Source organism: Sapajus apella, unplaced genomic scaffold (genome assembly GCF_009761245.1).
Source record: "Sapajus apella isolate SASKATOON/1434 unplaced genomic scaffold, GSC_monkey_1.0 scaffold75, whole genome shotgun sequence".
Classification (NCBI taxonomy): Eukaryota; Metazoa; Chordata; class Mammalia; order Primates; family Cebidae; genus Sapajus; species Sapajus apella.
Window position 1 is genome coordinate 4,367,376 of NW_022437015.1, and position 20,768 is coordinate 4,388,143.

Below are 20,768 nucleotides of genomic sequence, written 5' to 3' on the forward strand. Positions count from 1 at the left end.
TAGTAACCAGATGAAATCCATACCCTCCCCAATTATTCTACACCTTGATAAAACTGAATGTGGCTTTCCATAAACCCACAGTATTCATTAAAGCAGTGTAAAGTCACATCAAAGAACTTCTCTACAAGCTGAATCATATAGACTATTAATGTCAGCATAGAATAGTGTAATGGTTAAAGAGTATGGATTCTGGAGTCACAGCACTGAGTTCAAACCCCAGTGCCACCACTTTCCATGCCATAATTTCATCAGAAAATAGAAATAAATTGTACCTGCTTTGCAAGGATTAAATAAGATAATGCTAATAATATCCTTAGCACAGTGCCTGGCATAAACATTGCTCAATAAAAGTTACATACTGTTTATTTTCTTTAATTCAAAGGTTTAGCTGATAACTATTGTAAAGGTAAATTATACTACTACGCACCTTGTACACACAGCAGTGGTGGACTTTGTCCAAAATAGATTCCCAAAGCCTACCTCCAGCAATTCTGATTCAGTAGGTCTTAGATGAGGCCAGAAGTCTGCATTTTTTTTTGAGACGGGGTCTCACTCTGTCACCTAGGCTGGAGTGTAATGGTGTGGACTTGGCTCACTACAGCCTCGACCTCCTGGGCTCAAGGGATCCTCCCATCTGTGTCTCCTATATAGCTAGAGCTACAGGTGCACGTTGCCAAGCCTGGCTAATTTTTTGTAGAGACAGTCTTGCCATGTTGCCCAGGCTGGTCTGGAACTCCTAGGTTCAAGCAATCCTCTCACCTCGGCCTCCCAACATGCTGGGATTAGAGTTGTGTGCCACTATGTCCGGCTAGGAATCTGCATTTTTAACAAGCCACGAGGTGATTCTCATGTATGTTAGTCCAATAAGTACACAAAGGAAAAAATACTATTTTAAAGGCATGTCAACTACTGCCTCACAACATTCAGCTTGCTATTTTGGCACAAAAATCATTTGTTCACATAGTACATTTTTATTGAATATCTGCTATGTGCTGTATTATGTATTGGGCCAGGTATTGGGCATAGAGGAATGAGGATGCATTGATATAGTTCTTGCCCTCATAGGTTAATAGGAAGCTTATATTCTAGAGGGAATAGATATTTTGTCTATAAAGTAAAAAAGCTTACTACTTAATTCACTTACTAAATGAGCATTACTAAACATACACTTGGTATTTTAAATTTCAGGATTTCTATGATCTTAAGTAGCAAGTATTTCTAGTGCTTCTAACTCTCCCTAAGAAGACACTTTTTAAAGTCTATCCTAAACTCTCCCCAATGAAATCTTGCATACCATCCCCAACTCCACCCTCCACCCCAACACTGCCAGCAAGGCTACCTTATCTACATTGATGTGTTCACTGACAATTATTTGTAAGACAGCTTGTCACTGTTAGGGAGGCTGCCCTCTCAGGGTATCATTGGCTCCATGATCTCTGTAACCCAAATGTTTTCCCAGAAGACTTAGTAGCTGGCTCCTTAATAGTTTTTCTTGTCTCATAAGGTGGTACAGTAAAAATAAGACAAAACAGCACTATAAATAAAGTATGGTTAGTCTGTTAACAAGTATTTATTGTGTAGCTTGTAGAGGGACACCAGAAGCATCTCTTTGCTTTAGAAAATTACTACAGAAGCATCAGTTGTCTATCAGGTAAACTTTCTTCTAAAGTTGCCTATATTATTTAAGGAAAAAAAAAAACCTTTCAATGTTCTTTGTCAACTGCATGCTAACTTTACTGAAAGTGAAGATCAGTATCTAATACATATTATATTCCCTCCTGATTACAACTGATATCTGAGGGAATGCAAGCCTCAAATACCTATGTCTTCTGAAGCTTAGCTGAGATGATTTCCTCTGGCTCCTAAATGTTTTTAGTTTTCTACTAATCTGTCACATATCAAGCTTAATCTTCTCCTCAGGATCAGGACCTCACATGACTCCTCTGAAATTCCAAAAATATAAGTCCAAACTTATTTCAGAGAAATGAACCTAGTATAATGGTAATATTAATAACAACTATGGAAACAGAAACAGTAGCTAACATTTGAGCACTTACTATGTGCTAGATAATATGTTTACATGAATTACATCCTCTGTGAGGGAAGTGCTGGCACTATTCTTATCTTCTTCAGAAAAATGAGGCTTAGAAAGCTCACATGGTTTGCATAAGATTACATCTGAAGGCCAGGCGCGGTGGCCCAAAATCCCAGCACTTTGGGAGGCCGAGGCGGGTGGATCACGAGGTCAAGAGATTGAGACCATCCTGGTCAACATAGTGAAACCCCGTCTCTACTAAAAATACAAAAAATCAGCTGGGCATGGTGGCGAATGCCTGTAATCCCAGCTACTCAGGAGGCTGAGGCAGGAGAATTGCCTGAACCCAGGAGGCGGAGGTTGCGGTGAGCCGAGATCGTGCCATTGCACTCCAGCCTGGGTAACATGAGTGAAACTCCGTCTCAAAAAAAAAAAAGATTACATCTGAAAAGGGTGGTTGGCAAGTTATCTAGGAGAGGGCTTAAACAAATTGCTCTTTCTACTTGGCATCAACCACTCCAGCAAACAACAAATAGGAGACTTTTGTAATCTGCAAGTAAATGGTAGAATTAAAATAATTTCTCTGGTGCTTGTTATTTTTTTCTGGTGGTCTATTCATATTCAGATGAATAATAATCATTTTTATGCTAGTAAACACAAAGATAGGAATAACATTCAAACTTGTTTTATTAAACAAAAAAAAAATCCTAAACCTGTGATAAAAAAAGGCAAAGAAGGAGGAGGCAGTGACATCAAACCTCATATATGTTTCAATTATTAGCATGGCTTCCTAGAGGTATATGACAACAAATAATAAGTTCACATACCACCATGTGGTTCATAACCCATAGGCTACTAACACTTGCCCTACAATTAAATGGGTCCTTTTGAACCTTTATTCTCAAAAGCAAATGTATGCAGGTTCAGAGAAAGTTCCTGAAATAGGGTGATTAGCTACTTCATACTTCATATCAAATTATTTTAATGGAATGTACTTCACTCTAGTGTTAAGAATGACTAAGGTAAAACCTTATATTACCATCTGCTGGCTAATAAAACTGTATAATAACATCTCTGTTCAGTAAATTATGCTTTGAAGTATTAAAGTTTGAATAAAAGACTAAAAAAGGGGAGAACATTGTACACAAATTCAGCATAGAGAACACAAACCTAAAGCCTCACTTAGGATACTTTAAATCCCCATTTTGTTCTCCCTGTAATCATCACATAGACTACATTTAAAAAGACTTAAGTAGTACAGTGCTGGAAAAGGGAAGTATAAAAAAATTTCTATGCCAGTTTTACTGGCTTTTGTTTTCTTAATAAAGGGTATAGAGCTTAGGCTGTATATACTGTACTTGAGAGGAACAAAACACCCACTCAAGCATATTATAAACTATAACCTTGGCTGCACATGGTGACTGATGCCTGTAATCCTAGCACTTTGGGAAGCCGAGGTGGTTGGACTGCTTGAGGCCTGGAGTTCAAGACCAGCCTGGCCAACATGGCATAACTCTGTCTCTACTAAAAATACAAAAATTACCTAGGCGTGGTGGCACATGCCTGTAATACCAGCTACTTGGGTGGCTGAGGCATGAGAATCACTTGAACTCCGGAGGCAGAGGTTGCAGTGAGCTGAGATTGTGTCACTACACTCTAGCCTGGGTGACAGGGTGAGACTCTGTCTCAAAATAAAATAAAACATGACCTTGACCAAGTTTTTCATCTGTGATATCTGTATAATTAATAAGTTTATTACCAGAAAAGGTACTTTCTCTAACATAATTTACATAAATGTTAACAGAGGTTAGCTCTCAATTTAACATTTACATAAACGTTAAAAGAGCTGGCTATTAATTTAACATTTTAAACACAAGCCATTAAGAATAAGTCAACAAATCTGTATTACTAGAAACTTGTGTTAAACTACTTACAAGTCTGGATTGTGCTACACTTTCAAAATGGCTGAGAAACATTATCCTGAACAACTGAAGACATGCACAGATATTTGGTAGAGATGATTCAGGAGATCCTTAAATCAGTTTATTAAAAAAATAGGTTCATAGGACCTCAAGGCCATTGTATTTCCAAAAGGGAAAAGAAACAACAGTAAGAATCCAATGAGGGGATTTAAAATAATAAAGCAGGCAGGCATGGTAGCTCATGCCTGTAATCCTAACACTTTGGGAGGCTGAGGCATGAGGATCACTTGATGACAAGAGATCAAGACCAGCCTAGGCAATAAAGCGATATCCTGTCTCAAAAATAAAATAAAAATAATAAAGTAATGAGTGGAGTGGTGAATGAAACTGACTAAGATAGCAAATTAAGTATACAACTGAAGATACAAATCAAAGCTCCAATTTGCTTCCTTCCACAAACCCACTGTGACAGACTAACCAATCTTCATCTCAATTTCACTGCTTCAAAAATGAGTCTAATTCCAACACTGCTTTTCAATGATATATGGACCATTAAGGAACACTATAAAGGCAACTAGAATTTCAAAATAGTCTAGATAAAAGTGCCCAGCATTCCATTTCACTAAGGATGGTGAAGGAAGCACAGAATGCAGTTCTTGCCTTTAAAGAGGTGCAAAGACAAAGACAAGAAAAATAGTCAAGTGGCTAAGTATGAGGCATTAAATCAAATTAGAAGTAAAGAAGTAAAAGCTAAACAAGAACAGAAATGGAGGAACAGAAATTAAGTAATAATGAAGAGGAAGTGATGAAGCAGAAAGAGAGATAGTAATCACATATCAAGTAAGTTAAAAAGAAGTGCTTTCGGGGCAATCAAAAGACAAAAAAACCTCATAAAAGGCACAGAATTTAATTATTACTTAGATGACAGCAATTGAGAGGATGAAAATGTATCATTTTTAGCAGCCTTTCATCTTAAAAATCACGGACAAGAAGGAAGGTGGTTGCAATTGTACTATGATAACAGGAACCAACTTTAAAATACCTTGAATAAAAGCAGCTTCAAATACCAAGAAATCCCTCACCATGAATATCAAAACATGTACTCATTTCAGATGACCAATTTTCAAATTCTATTAAACTAGTGGCAAAGTTACATGAAATTGTAACTATAAATCTAGGGAACATTAATATTTACTAAGTATCTACATTATGCACAGTACTTCTCTGTCTCCACTGCTAATACCTCATTTCAGGCCTGCATTACCTCTCCCACCTGGATCATTTTAACAGCATCTTAACAAAGATCTTAATATCCATTTTCTTTTCTCCAATCCATCCTCCACACTGATACATGAAATGATTTTTTTCTAAAATGAAAATGACCATGGACTCTTACTTAAAATTGTTAAACAGATACCACAACCATTTAACACAATGTACAAACTAACTTCTATGATCTTATTCTCACCTACCTTTCCAGCCTTTTCTTTTACCTCTTCCCAGACTCACCCCTACTCAATATCTCCTTATACTCTTACTTATTTTTAACTACTTGAGGTTCTTCAAATTTGACATGCCATGCCAAAATGACATGCCATTTTTTCTGTTCCCCATCTTGAAGGGCATTCTGCTTTTCTGCCCTCTTAGCAATGCAAACAGTTACCCAGTTCTATTTTTAACATCTGTTCAAGCATATCAATATACATCCCCAACATTCCAAGAAAGAAATGAATATTCCTTCCTTGGTGCCTGTACAGATACTATTATAGGATCTGTAACTCTTAGGGTATTATTTACTTAAGGTAAGCTTCCTGGGAACAGAATCCCAGACTTATTTATCAGTGCATCCTCAGTGATAAGTACGACTGGCATATCACAGGTACCCGAAAAAGTTTTAAACTAATGAATGAATAAATAAGCTTCATTATTTAAGATAAAAATTTTCGGCTGGGCAAGGTGTCTCAACCTTGTAATCCCAGCATTTTGGGAGGCCAAGGCGGGTGGATCACCTGAGGTCGGGAGTTTGAGACCAGCCTGGCCAACATGGTGAAACCTCATCTCTACTAAAAATATAAAAATGAGCTGGGTATGGTGGCACACACCTATAATCTCAGCTACTTGGGAGGCTGAGGTACAAGAATCATTTGAACTCGGGAGGCAGAGGTTGCAGTGAGCTGAGATCAAGCCATTGCATTCCAGCCTGGGCAACAGAGTGAGACTCTGTCTCACAGGAAAAACAAAATCACCGCCTACCCCTATAAAAGCTAGTCTATCATCAGTTGAGTTCTACCATTTATTTCCATGAAATGTCTGATTGACCCCACAATCATTACTCTAGGCTAATTTTCTAAAAGCCCAGAATCATCATATAACAGCCCTATTCAATAACTTACAGTAAATATTATTTTAAAGCCCAATGGCTCCATTTGCCTTTCATGGCTTTCCTACTTATCCAACCTCCACTATTCATCAATGCCAGGCCAATTTCATCATCCCTTAAGCCTGGTACATAAATTCTTACCTCTGTCCCTTTGCCCAAATTGTTCAATCTCCCATTCACACTTGATTCTTCCCTTTATCCAATTAAATACTAACCATCTTTTTATAGGCCAACCAGGTCTGATTTTTCTCCCACCAAAACTATACCCAAATGCTCCATCCTTCCTCTAACTACTATAAGCAAATATACTTGGTACCAGTCACATCAGCACTTCATTCTTTCCCTTTTAAGAATGTTACTTTATCCCCCCAACCGGATTATCAGCTTTTTCAGGAATCTGATTGCACTTCCTTTATAGATCCCTGTTTTTAGTTACTGTGATAGAAAGACAGCATGGCAGTGTTTTAAGAACATTTTTTTTAAAAGCAGGCACATTCTCAATTTGAATTAAATCTTATGTTGAAGTTCAATACATTAAAAACATAAAAGTGGGGCTCTGACTGAAATGGAATAATGGGGATTAGAGTGTTCAGATTGAATGGTCCCCCTGTACTTGCTTAGCCACATGGTAGCAGCCCCTAAAGCATCTCCTGGGGTTCCTTGTAACACAGTTTGAAAACTACTGGGTTCACAATTAGATAGTATCTTATGCCAGTTAGAATAGCAATCATTAAAAAAAGGAAACAGCAGATGCTAGCGAGGACGTGGAGAAATAGGAACGCTTTTACACTGTTGGTGGGAGTATAAATTCGTTCAATCATGGTGGAAGACAGTGTGGCGATTCCTCAAGAATCTAGAACCAGAAATACCATTTGACCCACCAATCCCATTACTGGGTATACACACAAAAGATTATAAATCATTCTACTATAAAGACACATGCACACGTATGTTTATTGCAACACTATTTACAAATAGCAAAAACCTGGAACCAACCCAAATGCCCACCAATAACAGACTGGATAAAGAAAATGTGGCACATATACACTATGCAGCCACAAAAAGAATGAGTTCGAGTCTGTTGCAGGGACATGGAAGAAGCTGGAAACCATGATTCTCAGCAAACTAACACAGGAACAGAAAACCAAACACGTTCTCACTCATAAGTAGCAGATGAACAATGAGAACACATGGACACAGGAAGGGTAACATCACACACTGGGGCCTGTTGGTGGGAGGAGGAAAGGGGAGGGAGAAGATTAGGACAAATATCTAATGCATGTGGGGCTTAAAACCTAGATGACAGGTGCACCAAACCACTATAGCACATACATACCTATGTAACAAACCTGCATGTTCAGCTATTGTAAAACATAAAAAGGGGGGGGGGGGCAAGTGGTGACTCATGCTTGTAATCCCAGCACGTTAGGAGGCTGAGGCAGGCAGACCGCGAGGTCAGGAGTTCAAGACCAGCCTGGCCAATACAGTGAAATCCCAACTCTACGAAAAATACAAAAAAAAAAAAAAAAAAAAATTAGCCAGGCGTGGTGGTGGACACCTGCAGTCCCAGCTTCTTGGGAGGCTGAGGCAGGAGAATCACCTGAACCTGGGAGGCAAAGGTTGCAGTGAGCCAAGATTGCACCACTGCACTATAGCCTGGGCAACACAGCAAGACTGTCAAAAAAAAAAAAAAAAAAAAAAAACCAGAAAAAACAGAAAACTACTGGGATCATATTCTAGCTGTAACAGTTACTGGCTATGAATCCTTGTGTAATCACAAACTCCCTAAATAAGCTTCCTAAGACAAATATGTATGAGAAAGGCCTTTGTAAACCTTAAAGCTTTCCATAAATTTGGGAATATTGCTAAACTGACTATATCATACCATCTTAACAGTTATATCACACAATATTGCTGACTGTGAAAGCATTCTATATTTTAAAGTCCAGATTTATTTAAAATAAAATAAAGCATCCTAAGTGTCATTCAATTCTGGAAATCTCAAGTCCTCTGCTTTGTTTCTTGTATTTGAAAATAACATTCTAGGAGAGTGATCCAAGATGGCCAAAGAGGAACAGCTCTGAAGTGCAGTTCCCAGCAAAAACAACGCACAGGGTGAGTGATAAGCACATTTCCAAACAAGTTATTACTGCCCACAGACCAGGAGATTCCCAGGCTGAAAAGTGCCATGAGTTTCCAGCACGGCTGTTTCAGCCGGCGCAGCAGGTGGCCACACAAAAACTCACACAAATCCAGGCGGCCATTTCAATTGGCGCCTGGAATGCCTAGGAGACAGAGCCACCCATTCAAATGAAAAAAAGGGAGCTGAAACAGGGAGACAGGTGATCTGGCTCAGCAGGTCCCAACCCACAAAGACCAGCAGTCTGAAACACTCTGGATTGAGTTTCACAGCAAGTGCGGCTGGACCCGACAGGGTCCAACTCTGTGGAGGAAAGGACGTCTGCCATTACTGAGGCAGTCCACCATCACTGAGGCAGTCTGCCATTAAACAGGCAGTCCATCATTACCGAGGCAGATCGCCATTACCAAGGCAGTTCTAACTACACCTCTATGAACAAAACCACAAGGAAGTTCACACAGCAGCTGGGCAGAGCCCATGGCAGCTCAGCATGCCTCTGCTGGCAGACTGTGACTAGGCTACCTCCTAGCTGGGCAGGGCATCTCTGAGAAAAGGCAGCAGCACATCAGGAACTTATAAATAAAGCCCCACCTTCCCAGGACAGAGCACCTGGGCAAAAAGATGGTTCTGACTTCCACTGCAGCAGACTTAAACGTACCTGCCCAGCAGCTCTTAACAGAACGGAGCTCACAGCTCAGCACCTGAGTTCCTATAAGGGTCAGACTGCCTCCTCAAGCAGCTCCCCGACCCCCATCTATCCAAAGAGACACCTCAAAAAGGAGAGCTCAGGCTGACATCTGGTGGCTATCCTTCTGGGATGAAGATAACAGAAGAAGAAACTGGCAGAAACCCTTACTGTTGTGCAGCTACGGGAGGTGATTCCCCAGGCAAGCAGGGTCTGAAGTGGACCTCCAGGAATCCTAGAGCAGAGGGGCCTGACTATTACAAGGAAAACTAAAAAACAGAAAGAAATAACTTTATCATCAACAAAAAGGATGTCCACTCAAAGACCCCATCCAAAAGTCACCAACTACAAAGATCACAGCTAGATAAATCCACAAAGATGGGAAGAAACCAGCACAAAAAGGATGAAAACACCAAAAACCAGAATGCCTCTCCCCCTCCAAGGGATCACAACTCCACACCAGCAAGGGAACAAAGCTGAATGGAGAATGAGTCTGTTGAATAGATAGAAACAGGCTGCAGAAGGTAGGTAATAACAAACTTCTCTGAGCTAAAAGAACATGTGGTAAGCCAAAGCAAACAAACCAAGAACCTTAAAAAAGGTTTGATGAAACACGAAGGAGAATAAACAGCTTAGAGAACAATATAAATGACCTGATTGAGCTGAAAAACAACACGAGAACTTCGCAATGCATACACAGTTTCAATAGCCGAATCAAACAAGCCGAAGAAAGGATATCAGAGATTGAAGAGCAACTCAATGTAGGAAAACAAGAAGGCAAGATTAGAGAAAAAAGAGAGAAAAGAAATGAACAAACCATCCAAGAAATATGGGATTATGTGAAAAGACCTAATCTATATTTCATAGGTGTACCTGAATGTGACGGAGAGAATGAATCCAAGCTAGAAAACACTCTTCAGGATATCTTCCAGGATCACTTCCCCAATCTAGCAAGGCAGGCCAATATTCAAGTCCACAAAATAGAGAGAACACCACAAAGATATTCCTCAAGAAGAGCAGCCCCAAGGCACATAATCGTCAGATTCACCAGGGTTGAAATGAAGGAAACAAGGCTAAGGGCAGCAAGAGAGGAAGGTCAGGTTACCCACAAAGGGAAGCCCATCAGATTCACAGTGGATCTCTTGGCAGAAACCCTACAAGCCAGAAGAGAGTGGGGGCCAATATTCAACATCCTTAAAGAAAAGAACTTTCAACCCAGAATTTCATATCCAGCCAAACTAAGATTCATAAGCCAAGGAGAAATAAAATCCTTTACAAACAAGCAATTGCTGAGAGATTTCCTGATCACCAGACTGGCCTTATAAGAGCTCCTGAAAGAAGCACTAAACACAGAAAGGAACAACAAATACCAGCTACTCCAAAAATGTACGAAACGACAAAAAGCATTGACATGATGAAGTAACTGTGTCAACTAATGGGCAAAACAACCAGCTAAAATCAAAATGGCAGGATCAAATTCACACATAACAATATTAACCTTAAACGTAAATGTTCTAAATGCCCCAAACAAGAGACACAGACTGGCAAATTGGATCAGAAGTCAAAACCCATTGGTGTGCTGTTTCCAGGAAGCCCATCTCAAATGCAAGGACACACAAATGCTCAAAATAAAGGGATGGAGGAAGATTTACCAAGCAAATGGAGAGCAAAAATACGCAGGAGTTGGAATCTTAGTCTCTGATAAAATACTTTAAAGCAACACATATCAAAAGACACAAAAAAGAGCATTACATAATAGTAAAAGGATCAATGCAACAAGAAGAGCTAATGATCCTAAATATATACACACCCAATACAAGAGCACCCAGATACATAAAGCAAGTTCCTAATGACCTACAAAGAGACTTACCCACACAATAATAGTGGGAGACTTTAACACTCCACTGTCAAAGTTAGACAGATCAATGAGACAGGAAATTAACAAGGATATCCAGGACTTGAGTTCGGATCTGGACCAAGCAAACCTAATAGACATCTACAGAACTCTCCACCCCAAATCCACAGAATATACATTCTTCTCAGCACTGCATTGCACCTACTCTAAAACTGACCACATAATTGGAAGTAAACCACTCCTAAGCAAATGAAAAAGAATGGAAATCACAACAAACAGTCTTTCACACCACAGTGCAATCAAATTAGAACTCAGGATTAAGAAATTAACCCAGAACCACACAACTTCATGGAAACTGAACAACTGGCTCTTGAATGTTGACTGGATAAACAATGAAATGAAGGCAGAAATAAAGATATTCTTTGAAACCAATGAGAATGAAGACAAAACATACCGGAATCTCTGGGACACATTTAAAGCAGTGTCTAGAGGATAATATATAGCAATAAATGCCCACATGAGAAGCAAGGGAAGATCTAAAATCGACACCCTATCGTCAAAATTGAAAGAGCTAGAGGAGCAAGATCAAAAAAACTCGAAAGTTAGCAAAAGACAAGAAATAACTAAGATCAGAGCAGAACTGAATAGACGGAGACACAAAAAACCCATCAAAAAAATCAAAAAATCAAGGGGGCTGGTTTTTTGAAAAGATCAAAAAATAGAAAGACCACTAGCCAGATTAATTAAAAAAAAAAAAAGAAAAGAGAGAGAAGAATCAAATACATGCAATAAAAAATGATAAAGGGGATATCACCACAGACTCCACAGAAATACAAGCTACCATCAGAGTTTACTACAAACAAGTATACGCACATAAACCAGTAAACCTGGAAAAATTTGATAAATTCCTGGACACCTGCACCATCCCAAGCATAAACCTGGAAGAAGTCAAAACCCTGAATAGACCAATAACAAGGGTGAAGTTGAGGCAGCAATTAATAGCCTACCCACCAAAAAAAGTCCAGGTCCAGATAGGTTCACAGCCAAATTCTACCAGAAATACAAAGAGGACCTGGTACCACTCCTTCTGAAACTATTCCAAACAATCCAAAAAGAGGGAATCCTTCCCAAATCATTTTATGTGACCAACATCATCCTGATACCAAAACCTGGCAGAGACTCAACGAAAAAAGAAAACTCAGGCCAATATCTATGATGAACACAGATGCAAACAGTTCAATAAAATAATGGCAAATCGACTGCAACAGCACATCAAAAAGCTTATCCATCACGATCAAGTAGGCTTCATCCCGGGGATGCAAGGCTGGTTCAACACATGCAAGTCTATAAACGTAATTCACCAAATAAACAGAACGAAAGACAAAAACCACGATTATCTCAATAGATGCAGAGAAGGCCTTCGACAAAATTCAACAGCCCTTTATGCTAAAAACCCTCAATAAACTAGCTATGGAGGGAGAATATCTCAAAATAATAAAAGCTGTTACAACAAACCCACAGCCAACATCATACGGAATGGGCAAAAGCTGGAAGCACTCCCTTTGAAATCTGGCAATAGACAACGGTGCCCTCTCTCACCACTCCTATTCAATACAGTATTGGAAGTTGCAGCCAGAGCAATCAGGAAAGAAAGAGAAATAAAGGGTATTCAATTAGGAAAGGAGGAAGTCAAATTGTCTCTATTTGCAGACAACATGATTGTATATTCACAACACGCGATGATCTCAGCCCAAAATCTCCTGAAACCGATAAGCAACTTCAGCGAAGTCTCAGGATACAAAGCAAATGTGCAGAAATCATAAGCATTTCTATACACCAATAACAGACTTAAAGACAGCCAAATCAGAATGAACTGCCATTCGTAATTGCTACAAAGAGAATCAAATACCTGGGAATACAACTAACAAAAGATGTAAAAGACCTCTTCAAGGAGAACTATAAACCACTGCTTAAGGAAATAAGAGAGGACACAAACACATGGAAAAACATTCCATGCTCATGGTTAGAAAGAATCAATATTGTGAAAATGGACATACTGCCCAAAGTAATTTATAGATTCAGCACTATCCCCATCAAGCTACCTATGACTCTCTTCACAGAACTGGAAAAATCCACCTTAAACTTCATATGGAACCAAAAGAGAACCTGCAAAGCCAAGACAATCTAAGCAGAAATAACAAAGCTGGAGGCATCACACTATCTGACTTCAAACTATACTACAAGCCTACAGTAATCAAAACAGCATGGTACTGGTACCAAAACAGAGATACACAACCAAGGAACAGAACAGAGGCCTCGAAGGCAACACGACACATCTACAGCCATCTGATCTTTGACAAACATGACAAAAACAAGCAACGGGGAAAGGATTCCCTCTTTAGTTAATGGTGTTGGGGAAACTGGCTAGCCATGTGCAGAAAGAAGAAACTGGACCCCTTCCTGACACCTTACATTAAGATTAACTCCAGATGGATTAAAGACTTAAACAAAAGACCTAACACCATAAAAACTCTACAAAAAAACCTAGGCAAAACAATTTAGGACACTGGCATAGGCCAGGACTTCATGACTAAAACATCAAAAGCATTGGCAACAAAAGCCAAAATAGACAAATGGGATCTAATTAAACTCCAGAGCCTCTGTACAGCAAAAGAAACAGTCATTAGAGTGAATCGGCAACCAAGAGAATGGGAAAAATTTTTTGCCATCTATCCATCTGACAAAGAGCTAATATCTAGAATCTATAAAGAACTAAAACAGATTTACAAGAAGAAAAAGTGCTCATCATCATTGGTCATTAGAGAAATGCAAATCAAAACTACATTGAAATACCATCTCATGCCAGTTAGAATGGTGATCATTGAAAAATCTGGAGACACCAAATGCTAGAGAGGATGTGGAGAAATAGGAACACTTTTACACTGTTGGTAGGAATGTAAATTAGTTCAACCATTGTGGAAGACAGTGTGGCGATTCCTCAAGGACCCAGAGATGGAAATTCCATTTGATCCAGCAATCTCATTACTGGGTATATATCCAAAGCATTATAAATCGCTCTATTATAAAGACACATGCACAGGTATGTTCACTTCAACACTGTTTACAATAGCAAAGACCTGGAACCAACCCAAATGCCCATCAATGATAGACTGGACAAGGAAAATGTGGCACATATACACCATGGAACACTATGCAGCCATAAAAAAATGCTGAGTTCTCGTGTCCTTTGTAGGGACATGGATAATCTGGAAACCATCACTCTCAGCAAACTGACACAAGAACAGAAAATCACACACCGCATGTTCTCACTCATAGGCGGGTTTTGAAGAATGAGAACACATGGACACAGGGAGGGGAGCATCACACACAGGTCTGTTGGGCGGGAACGGGGAGGGACAGCAGGGGGTAGGGAGGTTAGGGAGGGATAACATGGGGAGAAATGCCAGATATGGGTGATAGGGGGATGGAGGCAGTAAACCACATTGCCATGTAGTTACCTATGCAACAATCCTGCATGTTCTGCACATGTACCCCAGAACCTAAAGTGCAATTAATATATATATATATATATATATATATATATATATATATATATAAAACTTTCTAAACTCCAGCTGGAGAACTAAAAATTATAATGATTAAGTGTAATGTTTTTGAGTTGGTCAGATATAATTTGAAGGCCAGCTTTACGACATGGTGTACACACTTGGGTAAATTACCTAACCTCTCTGAGCTTCAATTTCATCTTGAAAATGAAAACAGGGCTATCTGTTTTTCAATTGCTGCTAGATTGAGGGAGATAATCTGAACAATGTCTTGTTTTTCTTAGTATGCTCTCACAGTATACCTCTCAAAGTCAGCAAATAATAAATGTTTATAAAATTAACTGGTTTCCTGCAACCAGAAATTCACCATATGAAGAATATATTCAAAGCAATTTCCCCTTTTCTAATTGGAAAATTTGTCTGCTACTTCTCCTAAAGTTGAAGTTTAAAGTATAATATTAGAAAATATTCTAATTAGATATAAAGTCATTCTCCTATTGAAAAGGGAAACGTTATTTTTTAAATTATAAAAACATTTACAAATCCTTAAAAGACTACTACTTGTCATATAAAAATAAGTAACTGATTATGAGAGATGTTAGGATGTAAGAATTAAGAAACCAGGCAAGTAAACACTAAGCAGTGTTTTTAAAAAGGTGGTATGTGTCCCAATATGGAAAGATGTTCAAGATACATCTAAGTAGAAAAAATGCTGTAGGATTGTATGTATGGTATAATTCCATTTGTATTTGTGTGCTTTTAAAGGTATAGAAATGAAATTTGTGCACAGGAAAAGTTTTTAATTTTTAATCAAGAATCTTAATCACATTCTGTAGTAATATAATCAGAAAAGCCAAATCATTGTTAAATTGAAATATTTTTGTAAAAAGTATGTTAAAACTAATAGAAAAAAAAATGGTAGATTTAAATCCCTAAGTGGCACTAAGCCATTATTCAAGGGATTTGATTAATGTCGTCACAAAAATAAACTCTTGCTTAAATGTTGTATCAGTGAAGTGGAAGCTCACTGATTAGACAAAGTATTTGCTTACATATGTAAATGACACTTAAAAATATTTTCAAAATGCTTAGTGTACACATTGACATAAACACTGAAATTTTAACTGGAGAAATCATTGATTTATATTACCATTAGAAAAACATTTCTTTCTATTACCTTTTATTGTAAATGTGACCAACCATATGAAGAACTAATATACTTTTGAGCTTTTTATAAGTGACTAAAGTGACTTGGGTATAGTGATACCATATCCTGGTGGCTGTTTCCCAATTGTCTTAAAAGTAGCACAGAATATTAAGTGCTTGCATTTGAAACCAAGACTACAGGAAAGGCACCCCTCCCTTAAGAGACTTTCTCCCAAAGTGGGCTTTTACATAAATAGAGTAAATTTTAATACACAACATCCTTATTTAGATCAGAAAACATAAAATTTTCTCTTATGTTCAAAAGGTCACAATGGTATCTACCATCATATTAAATTTTATAAAATAAATATGCAATCACCATTTTACCTAGAAGAATCTTTACTTGCTATATTAATATTAAATAGCATTTTCATATGAACGAACAATAGATCAGAAGATAGATGTAGACACTACTCCTGGATCTGACACTTGCTAGTTGAAAACTGTGGGCAAGCCAACGTTTCTGACCCTATGTTTTCAAATCTATAAAACAAGATGGCCTCGCTAGATTGCCTCTGAGCGTCCTTTTCCACATGTGAAAGTCTTATTTTTATGACAGGGAAAAATATCAAGAAACATTGTCTTATTTGGTAATTCTTTTTAAACACAGATGAATAAAAAATTATTGCCCCCGGCAGGAAATGTGTTAGAGCAGAAATACAATAAATTTATAGTGAGAAAATGTGAATTGCAGTACTGATTCAACAAACAAATTATTGATTTGTGACCATGAATAAGTCATTCATACTGAGAGTCCATGTTTTCATCTGTGGAGTAGGAATACTGATACTATTTACCTTACCAACCTGGAAAGAACTATATAGTTATAGTTTTTAAGTAAAAATTCTTTTAAATTTAGAGCTACATCTCCATAATTTTTGACATTCAAAAAGCTATAAATATGTAATGTATTCTATTATTATTTTTATAGAGATGGGGTTTCACCATGTTGGCCAGGCTGGTCTTGAACTCCTGACCTCAGGTGATCCACCCGCCTCAGCCTCCCAAAGTGCTGGGATTACAGGTGTGAACCATCGTGCCCAGCCCAATTATTTTTTTTTTTTTTGAGACAAAGTCTTATTCTGTCGCCCAGGCTGAGGGCAGTGGCACGATCTTGGCTCACTGCAATCTCTGGCTCCTGGATTTGAGCAATTCTCCTGCCTCAGCCTCCAGAGTAGCTGGGGATTACAGGTGTGCACCATCATGCCCAGAAAATTTTTGTATTTTTAGTAGAGTCAGGCTTTCACCATGCTGGTTAGGCTGATCTTGAACTCCTAAGCTCAACTGATGCGCCTGCCCTGGCTTCCCAAAGGGCTAGAATTATAGACCTGAGCCCCTGCACCCAGTCTAACATACTCAATTTGATGAGTTTGGAGGAAAGTAATCACTGAAATCATCACTATAATCAATACCATAAACATATCTATCATATCTAAAAATTTCCTCCCATTCTCTATTTTTTGTGATAATACTTAAAAGATCTATCCTTTTAGCAAAATTTTAAGTATATAGTACAGTACTATATTAAATAAAGGCACTATATTGTATAGATCTCCAGGATTAAATTATCTTCCCCAGCTGAAATTGTGTGTCCTTTGACCAACATTTCCCTGTTTCCCCTTCTCCCCTGCCCCTAGAAATCACTGTTCTACTCTCTGCTCCAATAAGTTTGACTAATTTTAGATTCCTCACGTAAGTGTGATCATGCTTCTGTGTCCAGCTTATTTCACTTAACATAATGGCCTCCAAGTTCATTCATGGCATTGCAAATTGCAGGATTTCCTTCCTTTTTTTCCCTTCTTTTCTAAGTCTGAATAATATTCCATTGTATCTACCACATTTTCTTTATCCATTCATCTGTTGATGAACATTTAGGTTGCTTCCATGTTTTAGCTATTATGAATAATGAATACAATGAACATGAGAGTTCAGATATCTCTTTAACAACCCAATTTCAATTTCTTTGGACATATACCCAGAAGTGAAATTGCTGGACCATATGGTAGTTTTATTTTTAATTTTCTGAAGAATTTCCATACTGTTTTCAATAGTGGCTGTACCAATTTACTTTCCAACCAATAATGTACCAAGATTCCCTTTTCTCCATATGCTTAGTATCTTCTGTTTTTCTGATACTAGTAATTCTAACTGGTGTGAGATGATATGTCATGGTGACTTTGACTTGCATATCCCTGATGACTAGTGATGCTGAGCACCTTTTCATATACTTGTTGGATATTTGCTGATTCTTAACTGCTCTATGATAGAAAAGAATGTTAAAGAAGAGACAGTTTAATTTTATGTAGAATTATTTAAATTGTGTATGCCCTCTACTGGAGAGCTGAACTTTTTATTTTGCATAAAATATGTGTTTCAGAATATACTATCTTTTTGTGGTAATATATGGAAAATTGATCAAGCACTCTCTCATTTATAATTTTCTAAACAAAATTCATTAAATATCAATTTACTCTCCTTGAAAAATTCTGAAATATAGCCTTAATCAGATGACTAACTTTCATAGTAGTAGTAAAATTCCCTTAGTCCACTTTGGTTTGTTAAGCCAATAATCTAAATATGTTTACCTTTGGTAGCATGGGAGTATCCCTCTTCTTTTTCTTTTCTGAATTAGGGTCATCTAATAAGTCTGGCTCAAAAGTATAAAGTTCAGTAAGCTCATTCATAGTAAAATGACGCTCAACCTGCTGCTGATCAACAACTCGAAAAGACAGTGACTGCTTAGTTACTTGCCGATCATAAATCTTATCTTCCATGGTCCCCTTAGTAAAAAGGAAGAGTATACAAAAAAATTAAATTTTGTAAGCATAAAAGTTAATCAAGGATAAACACTGGTTAATATAAAATGGTAAAACTTCATGGTAATATATTGCCATAAAGAAAATCTCATCAGCAATTTTGCTTAATCCATGAAAGATTTCATCTGTGTAGCATAGTATATCACAACAAATAAAATTACATTATTGATAATCATTCTATATTATCTGACCAAAATGCATTCATGTGTTGCTTTATATATTTCTGTACTCGGTAGTAGAAGGATAGCAGGCAGATACCAGAGTAAACAAAAATAAAGGAGCACACACAGAAAACATTTAGGTAAATATTGAAGTTAGAATGCAAGAGAATAGTCTGATTCCTTTTCAATGTAATATAATAAGCTATCAACAAACAGTATAAACTGCTTTTATATCAAGTCTTATTTGCTATAATTTCAAGACAGAAAGCTAATATAAATTCCATATCCATTACATATAAACTACATTAGATTAAATGTATACATAAATTATATTAAATGTATATTAAATATAATAAAATTATATTATAAATGAGAATGTAAAGAAGTTCTAAACTTAAATAACAGGTAAGAAAAAAGTAAAGGGCTGGGCATGGTGGCTCATGCCTGTAATCCCTGTACTTTGGGAGGCCAAGGACAGCAGACCACCTGAGGTCAGGAGTTCGCGACCAGCCTGACCAGCATGGAGAAACCCCGTCTCTACTAAAAATACAAAATTAGCAGGGCATGGTGGTGCAGGTAATCCCAGCTACTTGGGAGGCTGAGGCAGGAGAATCACTTGAACCTGAGAGGCGGAGGTTGCAGTGAGCCAAGATTGTGCCATTGCACTCCATCAGCCTGGGCAACAAGAGCTAAACTCCGTCTCAAAAAAAAAAAGAAAGAAAAAGAAAAGGAAAAAGTAAAAACAAAGAAATAAATAATAGTAAAGAGTTTACATAAACTTGTCAATAATATGTAGTTATTAAAGAAGATCAAATATGCAAGGATCTACCAAGTAAGCAACGATCTATTAAAAAAAAAAAAAAAAAAAAAGTCTCTGGTTGAGAAGCCCAGATTTTGGACGCAGGTTGAGAAGGGTCTGCTTTGGGTAGCACATGCTAAATCTGTTTACTCACACAAAACAATCTCAACCTGAGAATGATGAAATTACAGAAATGGATATACTACAAAACAGAAAATCAAGAAACGGCAAAATTGACTTTCATTGCTTTATGTACAGAAATGGTATTTCCAACTTTGTTTCGCTCATTGTAATACATATATGTTCTATACCTCTAAAATATTATCAGTTCTACATGAATTTTCAATATGAAAAAGAGAATTATAAACCTACCTGAGCTAAGAACCTGTATACATAAACAGGCTTAGTTTGTCCAAAGCGATAAACTCTGAATATACTCTGGATGTCATAAGATGGATTCCAAGAAGCATCAAATATAATTACTCGATTAGCAGCTACCAGATTAATTCCTAGAGATCCTGCTTTAGTAGAAATGATGAATAATCGCCCTCTGAAAATGAAAATATAGAATAAATGCTTCAGTAATGAGTGCTTTACAATATGACTTTTTGATACTTAGGCAGTTGTTTTTTTTTAACTATGAGGAGTTCAGATAATTCATTTCTTACTTACTGAAGAAAGTAAGACATTATCTAAGGATTCAGGCTGATAATACAAATAAATGCCCAGGAGGAATTCTACTGTTGAAAAACAGTCTGACTGAAGAATAAAAATGAAATGAAAATCATATATTTACAATGTAGTAAAGGTTTTATTTACAGATTTCTGAATAAATTTAGAGAATTTATACATAACTTGGAAATCTACATTGTATTGAGTACAGCTAGGGCCACTAAGTACATGATAATGACGAACAATGCAAAAGTAGGCGAATATGTAGGGGTGACTCAACATTTATAATCCAGCACAATGAAAATAAGGACAGAAGTTAGATAGATGCCAGGTACTGAGGTAGATAAAACAGGAGCAATAAAACAGACACAGGGCTCCAGGAAGGGTGTTTCTAAAGAAAAAGAAACGAAACTGATAGATTACCTGATGTGTTGAAACACAATGATTAATATTTCTTTTTTTTTTTTTTTTTAAAAACGTTTTTGGAGACAGAGACTCGCTCTGTCACTCAGGCTGGAGTGCAGCGGCGCA

General features: G+C 37.5%; 1 protein-coding gene across 10 annotated transcripts in view; it reads right to left on the bottom strand.

The window, feature by feature from the left end:
* Positions 1-20,768, bottom strand: part of ATRX (ATRX chromatin remodeler) — a 290,081-nt gene that overhangs the window by 51,100 nt on the left and 218,213 nt on the right. For all 10 annotated transcript variants that reach the window (XM_032251335.1, XM_032251338.1, XM_032251341.1 and 7 more), the window contains 2 exons: positions 19,938-20,115; positions 18,375-18,569 (listed from right to left, as the gene is read on the bottom strand). In XM_032251335.1, the coding sequence (XP_032107226.1) occupies positions 18,375-18,569; positions 19,938-20,115 (373 nt within the window). The remainder of the gene's footprint in view (positions 1-18,374; positions 18,570-19,937; positions 20,116-20,768) is intronic.